This window comes from Colobus angolensis, unplaced genomic scaffold, assembly GCF_000951035.1.
Source record: "Colobus angolensis palliatus isolate OR3802 unplaced genomic scaffold, Cang.pa_1.0 Scaffold372, whole genome shotgun sequence".
In the NCBI taxonomy this organism is placed as follows: Eukaryota; Metazoa; Chordata; class Mammalia; order Primates; family Cercopithecidae; genus Colobus; species Colobus angolensis.
The window spans coordinates 956,333-970,941 of record NW_012117066.1 but is presented as its reverse complement, the minus strand read 5'-3'; the positions used below and the strand labels follow the sequence as shown (position 1 = coordinate 970,941).

The following is a 14,609-nucleotide window of genomic DNA, read 5'->3' as shown; positions in this document are numbered from 1 at the left end:
GGCTTGTCACCAGCTATGTGAGTGACCTTAGAAGTGGATCCTTCATTTCAGTGTTGAGATGACTGCAGCCTTGGCTGGTAGCTTGAATACAACCTCTTGAGACACCTTGAGTCAGAACCACCCAGCTAAGCCACTCCTGAATTCTTTTTCCTCTAAAAACTATTTGAGATGATAACTTGTTTTAAAGTACTGGATTTTGGAGTAGTTTAATATGCAGTGGATAATTAACAGAAACATGAAATACTTGGGGATAAATTTAACAAATATGTGTAAGAGTTGTACGTTACTAGGAGAAATTGAAGAATACAGTGAAGAGAGATACATATTTATGTTTGTATTTTTGAGATGCAGCTCTCTCTCAGATGGATCCATAGATTGAATGCAACCCAATAAGTATAATAGCAGGTATTTGGTGGAAATTAACAAGCTGAATCTAAACTTTATAGAGAAATGTAGAAGACCCAAACTGTCCAAAACAATTTTTAAACAGAACAAAGCTGGATAATTTACATTATGTTATTTTGAGACTAAAATATTCATGACATTGTTCTATTGTTGTTAAGGATCAAGAGATTAATGAACCAAATACAAAATACAGAAGTAGATCTACACATAAACAGTCAGTTGATTTTCTGTTAAGGCACCAAGATAATTTAGTTGGGGTAAGGGGTAGTCTTCTAAACAAATAGCACTAGAACAACAGGATATCTACAAGGTTTAAGAGAACTTTGACCCTTATACATGTAAGTTAACTTTGAAATGTGTCATACAGCTCTTTGTAAGGACCAAAATTATTAATTTTTTATTAAAATAGAAAACCTGAGAAATTTTTGTAATCTTGCGACAGGCAAAAGTTTCTTAGATAAGACAGAAGACTGACTATAAAAGGAAAAAATTGACAAATTGGAGTTAGCCAATTTGAAAACTACTTTTCTTAACTGCTGTTAAGAAAACAAAAAACATACCATGGCCTGGGAAACAGTATTTGTTACAATTTGTAATATTCATACCTGATAATGGACTTGAAAACAAAGTATAAAAACTCTACAATAATCAGATAAACAGGCCAGTTTTTAAATGGGCAAAAGATTTGAACATACACTTCCACAAAAGAAGATTTGTCTGTGTTCTCATGAAAGATGTTCAACTTTGTTATTCATTATGGAAAGACAAATTGTAATCTGAGTAAGGTCACTAATACCTTCTATAGGGGCTAAAATGTAAGAAGTTGAAATACTAACTGATAAGCATGTGGAGCAACTGGAGCTCTCATACTGTCTCTTGGTAGTGTCAAATGGTATCATTTCCGAAAACAGTTTGTCAGTTTTATAAAGATAAGCATATTTTTCCCATATGTTTCATGAATTCAAATCTCAGTTATTTACCTGAGAAATCAAAGTATATATTCACAAAAGACTTTTACAGATGAATCTCTAAAGTGTTATGCAATACTGTTTTATTCCATTTATATAAAGTTCTAGACAATACAAGCCAATCTGTATGGAGAGCAAGTTAGTGATTGTCTTGACCCATAAGTACATGTGGGAGATTGTCCAAGAAGGGGCATGAGGCAACTTTCGTGATGATGGAAATGTTTTGTATCTTTCTTTGGTGGTTATTAGTGTGGTGAATGCATTTAGCAAAACTTATTTAACTATGTACTTAACATATATGTTTAACTGTTTGAAATTTTTAGTCCAATAAAAAATGTTTAATTACATGTCATTAAGCCTGATACAAGTTACAAGTAAATACCTAGATTATTTTTCGTGAAACTAAGAATATCCAAAATAAAAAATTGTATATGATCAGAACTACTGGTTGCAGATGGTTTGCAGAGACAAATATAGAAGATACTGGCATGCATTTTGGTGAAAACTGAAGGGAAAGTGGGGAGCACTACTGCTCTTGAATTAACATCTTTTCAAGTTTAGGAAATCAGTATAGGTAAATAAATTGAACATGTGCCTTAAGGACAACCACAGTAATAACAATTTTTATCTTTTAAGGTAGCATAAGAAACCTTATAAAGTGAAAACCAAGAAGGGAAAAAATGAAAGAGTGAAATAAATGAAAAACATGAAATAAAATGCCAGAAACAAGTATTATTTAAAATTAATGTAAATGGTTTATACTCACCAGTTAAACTCTCAATGAATTTTTCAATAGTTTAAGTGATAGCTACATGATTTTTAATTAAAGTGGTGAAAATGAAAGGATGGACGTGATGTACTAGGCAAATACGAATGATAGCAATTAATAAGCTAGATAGTAATCTGAACAGATGTTCACCTATATATATTTTTAAAATTTAGTTGAGAAAGACAGAAGCTGAACCCGCTAGAAAGTTTTGATAGTTAATAAAGAACTTGATAAATGTATATATAAATCTGAATAAGCAACAGTTTTATAAAACTTATACCTAATGTGCTTGATGAAGGAAAGGAAACAAGGTGAAAGTAAGTATTGGGTAGCAATAACATCCCTAATGAGAAGGAGGTGACTTTAAAACATTTGAATGTTCTTGTACTCTTCAGGGAAAGAGAAGAGATTATTAGTTTAGAATTCATGAGTATGTTAAACATTTAAGGATAAATAAAGCAGACAGTGTATACAATTTGTGGAACAAAAGAAGTCAAAATACAAAGAAAACAATAGAAGCCTGAATAAAAGCATGTAATAGTTAAGGTAAATAAAAAAATATAAACTAATGTCAGAAAAAAATTCCAGATGTATCCATTGTAGCAGTAAGTTAAAACGGAGTTAAAATGGACTAAACTAAACAGTTTAAAAAACATTATGAATTAAGGAAGATGAGCAAAATTTAGCTGTAGAATGCTTACAAGAGACAAACCTAAAGCATATGAACACAAAAAAATTAATATTAGGAAAGACATATCAGAAAACTTATCCTTATTCTCTTGTACATTTTCCCACCTCCTTTAGATAACCACAGATTGATTACTATAAGTCAGCTTTACATTTTCTAAAAATTTTACTCAAGTGGGATTACACAGTATGTATTTTGTGTTCTGATTGTGTTATGCAACATAGTTATGCACGTATTCATGCATATTTTTCCATGTATCAGTCATTTGTTGCTCAGGTGTGTTCCATTGTATATGTATATACACACATGGTATTTAATTTATGTGATATATGTATATAATTGTGCTTATTGATTTATTGGTGTAGTTAAGAGTTATATATATTGTTAGAGCTATTGTGAACAACAGTGCTATAAACATTCTTTTTTGAGTCATTTTGCAGACATACATTTTTATTCCTTAGTAAATACTTATGAGTGGAGTTACTTCATGAAATAGGCATATGTTTAACATCATTACGAACTATCAAATTTTTGGCATTTTTAAGATGTGCCATGTTCTTAGGGCTTTATTTGTGATGATTACTCAGATGTCATCCCATTGTTATTCCTTCATATGTCGTATACCTTTTTTTCCTTTGACTTTATATTTGGCATTCAGCAATTTGATTCTCATGTCTCTAAATACGATTTATATTAATTTTCTTCGGGATTTGCTGTGCCTTTTGGACTTTCATTGTTTTTCATCAAATTTAGACAATTTGTGACCAATATTTTTCAAAAATTTTTTCTGCTGCAATTTCTTTTTTCCTTCTGAAACTCCAATTACATGTTGTTACAATATTTGATACCATCTCAGTATAGCTATTTTCAAATTCTTTTTTTCTAATTTGAACAAATAGGAGATCTTGGGATCTGATGGATTTGTTGTTGTTGTTGTTGTTTTTGAGATGAAGTCTCGCTCTGTCCTCCAGGTTGGAGTGTAATGGCGCAGTCTTGGCTCACTGTAACCTCTGCCTTCTGGGTTTAAGTGATTCTTCTGCCTCAGCTTCCTGAGTAGTTGAGATTACAAGTGCATGCCACCATGCTGGACTAATTTTTGTATTTTTGTAGAGACAGGGTTTTCCCATGATAGCCAGGCTGGGCTTGAACTCCTGACTTCAGGTGATGCGCCCACCTCTGCCTCCCAAAGTGCTGGGATTGCAGGTGGGAGCCACTGCACCTGGCCGGATGTGTTGATTTTTAAATGGGATCAGGGAGTGGGCTACACAGGGCTTCATATTTTAATCTGAGTGATCCATCATAAGTGTTTAGTATATTATTATTTAGGCCACTTTTATGTTTAAAATACTTAATAATTGATGAAAAAATGGTAACCATTGCCTAATGTATTGTCTAGAAATTTACTCTTCTTTCTTCTGTCTCCTCCTCTTTTCTTTTTCCTTCTTCTTTGAGATGGAGACTTCCTTAGCCATCCAGGCTGGGGGTGAGATGGTGCAATCATAACTCACTGTAGCCTCAAATTCTTGGATTCAAGCCATTCTTGAAGATTGTTTGCAAGATTGTTTTAGCTCTTCTGGATCCCTTGTATTTCCATGTTAATTTTAGGATTAGCTCATTCATTTCTACAAAAATAATTATCTGGAATTTTATTTTTTATTTTTTTTTGAGACGGAGTCTCGCTCTATCGCCCAGGCTGGAGTGCAGTGGCCGGATCTCAGCTCACTGCAAGCTCCGCCTCCCGGGTTTACGCCATTCTCCTGCCTCAGCCTCCCGAGTAGCTGCGATTACAGGCGCCAGCCACCTTGCCCGGCTAGCTTTTTGTATTTTTTAGTAGAGACGAGGTTTCACTGTGTTAGCCAGGATGGTCTCGAACTCCTGACCTTGTGATCTGCCCATCTTGGCCTCCCAAAGTGCTGGGATTACAGGCTTGAGCCACCGCACCCAGCCTTATCTGGAATTTTAATAGAAAATGCATTGATCTGTAGGTCAGTTTGGGGAACATTGACATCTTAACAATACTATGTTTTCCAATTCATGCACATAGGTAGCATTCCATTTAGTTGGGTCTCTATTTTCTTTTAATGATGTTTTATAGTTTTCAGTGTAGACATTTTATACTTTTAAAAATGTCATTTCAGAAATTTGTTGCTATTTCCGCCCCTCCTCCCCCAACCCCGTCCCCACTTCCCACTCCCCACTCCCCACTCCAAGACAGGGTCTCAGTCTGTCACCCAGGCTAGAGTGCAGTGGCGTGACCTCAGCTCACTGCAGCCTCAACCTCCGGGTCCAAAGCAATTCTCCCACATCAGCCTCTCAAGCTGCGACTATAGGTGTGAGCCACCACACCCGGCTAATTTTTGTATGTTTTGTAGAGATGGGGTTTCACCATGTTGCCCAGGCTTGTCCTGAACTCTTGGGCTCAAGTAATCTGCCTGCCTTGGCCTCCCAAACTGTTGGGATTACCGGCATGGGCCACTGTGCCTGGCCCATTTGCATGATTTAAACATAACAAAGAGTCTTCTGTGGATTTTCAGTTTCCCTCATTCATACAGAAAGGTAACAATCACTTCATGTGGATATAGTGTTGACTATGTGCCAAGCACTCTTCTAAGCACTTTTATATACATTTTATTTTTAGTATAGATGAAGTCTAAGTTGGCCAGCTGGTCTTGAAATACAGAGCTCAAGTCATCTGCCTGCCTCGGCCTCCCAAAGTGCTGGGATTACAGGCGTATGCGACCCTGCCTGGCCACCACTGTATATTTATTTGTTTCCAGTAGTTTTGTAGAACTCGTTTATTAGTTCAAATGAGCTTTTTTTTTTATCTACCTACAAGATTGTCATCTTGAATAGAGATACTTTTACTTCTTTTTTGCCAGTGTATCTTATCTATATTAAATGTTTGTGTGTGTTATAAAAATTGATAGCCTTATGTTTATAGAACTTACATGTTTATCATATGATTTGAAGAACATTACATTTTAAAAATATTGGTAATTCTTAAGCAATTTGTCTTTTATATTCATTGTATTTATCTGTAATGTTAATTCTCAATACATTGATACTCATTGTATTTATCTGAACATGTCAGAAACATATTGCTAAAAAATGATGCATCAAAATAAGAAATGAAGTTGTACAATCGTAAAAAGAACAAGATCATGTCTTTTGTGGGAACATGGATGGAGCTGGAGGCTATTGTCCTTAGCAAACTAATGCAGGAACAGAAAACCAAATACTGCATATTCTCACTTATAAGTGGTAGCTAAATGATAAAAACTTGTGAACACGAAGAAGGAAACAACAGACAGTGAGGTCTAGTTGAAGTTGGAGATTGGGAGGAGGGAGAGGAGCAGAAAAAATAACTATTGAGTACTGGGCTTAATACCTGGGTGAAATAATTTGTACAACAAACCCCCATTACATGAGTTTACCTTTGTAACAAATCTTCGTGTGTACCCCCCGAACCTAAAAATAAAAATGAACTTGTACACTTCTAGGCCTTCAGTCCAGTCACCCTTGTATTTCCTGAAGTTAATGATTCAATGAAAGAAGAAATAAAAGATTTCATCATTAAATTTTCTAATTGGGTTCATTGTTAACTAAGATCTGTGACAGTTATGAGATGGGTCATATAATTATTTAGATATTTCTGAAATATTTAGCAAATACTCGTTATTAAATTTAATTTGTCTTTAGAAAAATTGTTTAACGTTTCATTTTTCTTCACACTGATTTGAAATGTTCTGTTTTTTAAATTTTGCTAGGTATAACCCGGAAAAATCCCAGAACACCTCTTTCTGATCTCCAGGGCATGAATGCTCTAAATGAAAAAAACCAACAGTAAGTATGTTTGGTTTATGTTTTCAAAGACATATAGAAGAAATAACTAGCATTCTTGTTGATACTTTTGTGACTTTAAAAGTACAAAGTAATTCAGGCGTTGTTTTATTTCTTAAATCCTTTATAAGTGATGTAATAACACATTAATAGGTTAAAGTTAACAAAATTTGTTTACAGTTGCTTCTGGTAAAGTGGCTTTACAATTTTGAAAAAGTTTCTTCAGAATAATTTAAAATGAGCTCATATATTTTAATTGCTGAGACCCTTCGTGCATTTTATATCTTTTACAAAATTAAAGGGTTATTCTGCTGCTTTCTGTGGAGAAATCTTATTGGGAAGTAATAATTGAATAGTTTGATTTACATCAAACCATCTAATACCTTTTTTGGGTGAGTGCGATTACCAAAGCTTACCTTTTACTATTTTCAATGATGAATTCCTGAGAACAGTTTGACAGTAACAAATATAAATAATTTTATGAGTTCATAAAGTCTCTTTGTTTTTTATGTATACTATTTGATAAAGACTGTAATTTATATGAGGAGAAGAACATTGTTTCTAGAATGCATTCTCTGTGTTTTAAACATCATCAAAAAATTGAGCTTCCTAATACTCTGGTAATAAGGATGGTCTGTCATTAAAATGAAGGTATAACTTCACTGATCATTTTTTACGATTGAGTTACTATGTCTTTCTAATACATAATTGTCACTTGTCTGCTCAATAACTTTTTCATGACTCTTTATTGTCTATTAAAAGTCTAGGTTCAATAACTTCATATGCAAGATTTGTCACAGCCCAAGTATCTAGCCACAAATATATTCACTTCGAATGCCACAAATTAAACTATTTGCTATCTTTATATTGTATGTCCTTTGTTTTCTTAACAGTAGTATTTGACTAATTATGATATCTACCACCATATTTTCGTGTTAAATTTTACCCCAAAATAAATTAGATAGTTAAACTTGACCTGTGTACCTTCAGTTTCATCTGTTGGCAGTATTCTCACCCTGGTCATCAGATGAGAACCCAATTTTCTTGATTATATAAAAAAGAAACCGCAATATGCCTCATTTTACAAAGCAGTTAGTGGTTTTAAGTTTCCTAATTTCTAGTTCGTGTTTCTTTCTTTGTACTTTCCATTTTGGATACCTGAAGTGGTCTATATGGGTTTCTGGTTCAGTTCCAGACCACCACAATAAAACGAATTCTCAGTAAAACAAATCACACAAATTTTTTGGTTTCCCAGTGCATATAAAAGTTACATTTACACTATACTGTAATCTGTCAATTGTGCAATAGTATTATGTTTAAAAAATACATACCTTAATTAAAAAATACTTTGTTGCTAATAAAACTAACAATCATCTGAGCCTTCAGTGAGTCATAATCTTTTTGCTGGTAGAGGGTCTTTCCTTGATGTTGATGGCTGCTGACTAAGGTGGTGGATGCTGAAAATTGGAGGGGCTATGGCAATTTCTTAAAATAACACAATGAAATTTATTACATCAATTGCCTCTTCTTTATAGGAAAAATTTCTCTGTAGCATCCAGTGCTGTTTGATAGCATTTTAACCACAGTAGAACTCCAGAATTGGAGTCAATCCTCTCAAGCCCTGCCACTGCTTTATCAGCTCAACTTATGTAATGCTTTGAATCCTCTGTTGCCTTTTTTTAAAAGAATTGTTTCCTCAGCAGTCCTTAACCACAGAATACGTTGTCATTTCAACAGTTTTCACAGCATCTTCACCAGGAATCTATTTTTCTGCTACATTTTTTCCCTCCGTCTCCCTCTCTCCCTTCGTTCTTTCCTTCCTTCCTGCTTTCCTTCTTCCCTCACTTGCTTCCTTCCTTCCTCTCACTCTCTCTCTTTCTCCTTTTGTTTTCTTTTTTTCCCCCCTAAAGCCAGAGTAGCACTCATTTTTTTAAATGAGAAAAATATAAGTGCACACACAAACCATCTTAAGTACAATATGATTCCCCCATTTGGGAAGACACATTTTCTTAGGGATAATGATTCATTGACTTTTTTTAATGGTTTAGCACAAAATAGTGAAAATACAAGCATTTCTATAGGGTTTGTTGATTACATGCCATTTATATATCTTGAATAAATGCTCTAAGCAAATGGAAGCTGAGATTTATAAATATGGACAAATGTGAAATTGTTGTAAGTAGCTATCTCCTGATATTTCTTTTAAAAAAATTTTAGTTCACCCATAATAATTATACATATTATAGGGTACAGTGTGATGTTTTGATACCTGTATACATTGTATAATGATCAAATTAAGGTAATTACCATATTCATCATCTCAAATATTTATCGTTTTTTTGTGATGGGAACATTTCTCTTTCAAAATTTTCTTTTCTAGCTATTTTCAGGTATATAATACCTTATTGTTAACTATAATCACTCCATTGTTCAATAGAAGACCAGAATTTATTCCTCTTGTCTTACTGTAACTTCATACCCATTGACCAACCTCTCCCCTTACTACACCACTCCACCTTGTTACCTTTTCCAGTCTCTGGTAATCACTGTTCTATTCAGTACTTCTGTGAGAGCAGCTTATTTAGATTCCACATATAAGTGGGGTCATGCAGTGTTTGTCTTTCTGTGTCTGGCTTATTTCAGTTAACATAATGTACTCTATGTTTGTCCATGTTGTCCAAATGATAGGACTTTATTCTTTTTTTAATGACTGAATAGCATTCCATTGTGTGTATATACCACATTTTCTTTATCCATTCATTTGTTGTTGGATACTACTACTTTACCTGGAGAGCCCTCCATTAATTATTACGTACTTCACCTGGAGAGCCCTCCATTAATTATTATGTACTTTACCTGGAGAGCCCTCCATTAATTATTATGTTATAATCACTGGTAATTTTATGTTTTGTTCATTGCTATATCTGCAGTGTCTAGAGTCTCATAGGACTTAGTAAGTTTAATGCGTGTGTGAGTAGTGAGTGTGTGTGTGTGAATAAGACCTTTCAGGAGGAAATTAGATATTCCATAGGATGGGATAGTCTATTAGGATTACAGATTCCTACAGTAGCATTTGAAAATTCTAAAATCTAACAAAGAGGGAAGATATTATAATCCATTATATTAGTTACTAGTTGTTGAATGATAATATATTTAAAGATGTCAGCTACATGATGTGCTCATCTACATGCACATTTGTATGTGAATATGATGGAATTCATAGGAATTTGTTCTGAATGAGACAAAGGTTAGTCCCAACTGATTGGCAATTATTTGCATGAAATCATTTTTTTTCTAAAATTTAACTTTAGTATTTAAAGTTTTATTTTATTTAAGCAATATAGTGTTAATTAGAGACGTCTTGATTAACTAAAGCAAATTCTATTTTTTACAGTGATACATTTGATATTGCCTGGAATGGCAGAACTGGGATTCGCCAGAGCAGACTATCAAGTAACACCTCCTTGCTTGATAAAGATGGAATATTTGCTAATTCAACTAGTAGCAAACTCCTGGAGAGAGCCCATGGAATTCTCACGTCAGTACTGATCAGTAATGTGATTTTTTTTTTTTTTTTTGGTCTGGTTTAAAATTTCTGGCAGGAAAAAATGAAGGAGGGAGATGGTGAAGTGTTATTTTCATGGGAAGAATTTTGACTGAAACAAGACTCAAAGGTGTTTAGGTAGCATTGTGATTTTTTTTTTTTTTTTTTTTGGTCTGGTTTAAAATTTCTGGCAGGAAAAAATGAAGGAGGGAGATGGTGAAGTGTTATTTTCATGGGAAGAATTTTGACTGAAACAAGACTCAAAGGTGTTTAGGTAGCATTTACAGCCATGAATCTCATGTGTTGTAAAGCTTGTATTTTTGTTGATTTTTCTCCCCCATATTACCAGGAGAATCGTGACTGAATATATTTATTTATGGAGATGATAATAAAGATCTTATTGTTTAGACAGGCCCTACCTTCAGAGAAAGAAAAAACCGTTAGCTCCTTTTAGGATTCCAAATTTTTACTACAGGTATCCTTTAATTCTAGCAGTCTTAACAAATTAGGCAAGAAAATCTATAAATGGTGAATGGTTGAGTGATATATGACACTTATCCAAGCTTTCCATTTCTTATAAACTGATTATAGAGTTGAAGACATAGCCATAACCATGCTCTACCATGCTTCATAGAGACCCCATCTCTCCAAAAAAAAAGGAAAAGAAAAAAAATTAGCCAAGTGTGGTAGTGCATGCATGTAGTTCCAGCTACTCAGGAGACTGAGGTAGGAGGGTCATTTGAGCCAAGGAAGTTGAGGCTGCAGTGAGTCATGATCTTGCCATTGCACTTCAGCCTGGGCGACCGATTAAGATCCTGTCTCTGAGAGAAAAAAAAAAAGAAAAAAAAGTTATTAATTATTAGCATTAACATATTTTAGACATTTCCCAAGCATATCGTTTGACCACTAGCTAGAGGTGTGACTGAATTGGATTCCATAATCCTTGTCTGAATCACTGCTTAATAATGTTAATAGGTTCTATTTATGTAGGTCTTGCTGTACCCCAGAGATATACATTAACTCATTTAATCCTCACAATGACTTTTAAGTTATAGGTAGTATTGTCATCCCCGTTTTACATTATTACATAATGAAAAGTTAAAGATGTTAAAATCATACCTTAATAGATGGTAGACCATAGATTGTTGTCCAGGTCTTTCTGACTTCCCAGCCCATATTCATAAGCGTTGGACTTTATTCCGTCTTTCTGTGACTATAAAAAAAGCTAAAAATAAAATTAAAAAGACTTGATTTAAGTATGGTATTGAGGTTTGAATAAGGAAAAAAAAATGAGTGGAATAGAAGAATTTTTAATTATCAAAAATGGAAGATTACATTTTGGTGATAAGTACGTTTTTAAAAAATTTATGAAACTTAAACATCTCACTTAGTCTTGAAATGATAGAAATAAGTCTTCTGTAGGTACAAGAAGCTACTAACAACTGAAGAAAATGAACCTGTAGCTTAGAATGTACAACACAGTGTTACTAATCATCAGGTGTAAATCTGTTTATACTTACATAACAAGGCAGGTGTCTTTTCCTTGTTTATTCTTCCTTCCCAAGGTGCCTGCTTGGCTGAATCAGATAGTGTTTTCATATAGAAGACTTACAGTCTTGGTAGTGGGTATATAATCTGTTGTTTGAGGAGAGACCTTGAAATCTTACTTCTATACAGTAGCTTTTGTTTTTCTTTTTGTTTTTATGCAGTAGCTTTTTTTAATGAATGATTTATCTCTATAGGAGAAACAAAAATTTCAAACCCAAGCCTGCCCTTCCAAAGGTGAGTACTATGAAAACTCTTTTTGTATTGGTATTCTGCTACACAATTATTTTTTATTACACATACAATCTTCATACATCAAAAACAAGAAATAACCGTATTTGTATCCAAGATAGTGATTGTGCACTTAGTTGAATCCATTTTAGAAATAACACTGTTATGAAATGGCTAAGCCTAGTGGTTCAGGTAAATATTTATTTGTGGTATATACCATTTTCTAGTGTTTTAATAGCTCCTGAATATAAATGTTGTTTAGTTATTGCCTCTTTATTTAAGGTCTTTTCATTTCTCCTTGAGCCAAGTTAAGGTCAAATTCTGAATTGTACCTGATTTTAAAATAATTTCTGATTAGTGCTTACCTAATCCAATTATCTATAATAAATGTTTGCCAGGTTTTTCTATAAAGGGACATTGTCTTTTCAGGCTTATAGTTTCTGATATAACTAGTTGGCTCTGCTGTTGTAGCAGAAGTGCGGCTATAATTTGCATTCCAATAAAACTTTATTAATGGACACTGAAAATTGAATTTTATATAATCTTTCACATGCCATAAAATATTATTATTTTAACCCATATAAACCATATATAAATAATGGGAAGGGTTTGGTGAGCAGTACTTGCCGTCTGTTAATATAGCTCTGGTTTTTTATTTTTTTGCGGGGATTGTTGTTTCATTTTGCTTTGTTTTATTAATGTTTATAGCAGCTTTATTTGTAATAGCAAAAAACTGGAAGCAACTCAAACTTTCATCAACCGAAAAATGGTTAAATACACTGTGGTATATCCATATAATTGAATATTTAACTCACCAATAAAAATTAATAAACTATTGATGCGTGTAACAACATGAATAAATCTCAAAATAATTACACGCAATAGTAGATACTGTATATAAAATCTCAGAAAATATGAATTGCAGTGACAGAGAACAAAGAGGTGGTTTCAAACACACAGACATTTCCAGGGACTACAGCCCCCTGGATCAATGCAGATAAGTAGTTAAAAAGCACACTCCCCAGTTAATTTCTGGAAGGGGTTTGTCTGTGTACTTCTGTAGCTATTGTTTGAGGATTGGGCTCCTCTCTAGTCTGTATCTGGTAGCCAACAGGCAAACAAACAGTAGACCCCTGGGATACTGACTGTGAGTTCCAGCGTTTCCTGAGTTTTTTCATCTAACTTGCTCCAGCAATAAAGCTAGAGCAGATTGTCTATAGATTATCCCTGGAAGGAGTTTATTCATGGATTGATCACAACTGCCACAGCTCCCTCCCAAGAGATGGCCTCCTTAACCATATAGTTCTGGGAATTTATGGGACACTGAATTTCTGAGTCTCTAGACCAGTGAAAACAAATAAATGGGCCTACTTTCTTCCCCTAAGATGAGATAATGCAGTCTGATCTAAAATGTAGGCATTTGCTAGAATTCCTCTCTCCAGCGTAGTGCAGAGAGAATCCTACTTTCAGCTTCACCCTGACGATAGAAGGAACTGGAACACACTTTTAACACTTCAACCTTTTTAGCTGTGTCTAGAGGGAATGACTTCTCTCTTAAATGTTTTGAGGTACTGACAGAACTTGGCACATCCTAATTTCCTGGAGGCAACAAAAAACAAAGGCAGCAGTTTGAACAAACACAAAAGTTTGAGAGGTACCTTAGAATTTCTGGCCAGACTGACTGGTTAGGTCCTTCTACATGAAACGGGACTGGGAGAAGCTATTAGGTTATCTAATGTGCAGAAAACACAGAGGGTAAAGGCAAATGAAGAAATGGGGAAGTGTGTTCCAAATAGAGAAACAAGATAAATTCAAAAAGTACCAGAAAGAGAAGAAAGAAAAAGTGAGAGAAAACAGTTTCAAAGATGTAAAGGCAGAAAGCTACTCAAGTCTGGGGAAATAGAACTCCAGATATAGAAAATTCAAAGAACACCAAATACTATCAATCCAAAGAGATCCATATTAAGGTATGTTATAATCAATTTGTCAAAAGTTAAAGACAGAGTATTTTTTAAAGAGCAACAATGAAAAAGCAACATGTTAAATACAAGGGTCCCCCACAAGACTATCATCAGATTTTTCATGAGAAACCTTGCATGCCAGAGGTAGTGGGATTCAAAATCCTCTGAGAAAAAAGACCTGCCAACCATAGTACTATGCCCAGCAATTTTGTCGTTCAAAAATGAAAAGAAGAGATAACAACTTGCTTAGACAAACAATGGCTAAGGGAATTCAGCACTGCTAGACCTGACTTACAGGAAAGTAGAACTCTATTTTCTTGAACTTCTTTCTTGAGAGTTCTCTAAACAAAGTTCTTCAAGCTAAAGGACAATGGTACCATGAGAATATGAAAGCAGAAAACTCACTGATAAAAGTAAGTACACTGTCTAATTTAAACATTCTAATTATGTAATGCCAGTGTGTAAATCAATGATATCTCTAGTGTAAAGGCTGAAATACAAAACTGTTGAAACAATGGCAGCTACAAAAGTTTGTGAAGGGACACAAATTATAAAAAGATATAAAATGTGGGGGGCGGAGCAAGATGGCCGAATAGGAACAGCTGCAGTCTCCAACTCCCAGCGCGAAGGACACAGAAGACCGGTGATTTCTGCATTT

General features: G+C 34.2%; 1 protein-coding gene across 1 annotated transcript in view; it reads left to right on the top strand.

Annotated features, from left to right (window-relative positions):
• Window positions 1-14,609, top strand: part of MYO9A (myosin IXA) — a 260,868-nt gene that overhangs the window by 127,531 nt on the left and 118,728 nt on the right. The window contains exons 16-18 of the mRNA XM_011953817.1: window positions 6,598-6,673; window positions 10,065-10,208; window positions 11,957-11,996. Of these exons, the coding sequence (XP_011809207.1) occupies window positions 6,598-6,673; window positions 10,065-10,208; window positions 11,957-11,996 (260 nt within the window). The remainder of the gene's footprint in view (window positions 1-6,597; window positions 6,674-10,064; window positions 10,209-11,956; window positions 11,997-14,609) is intronic.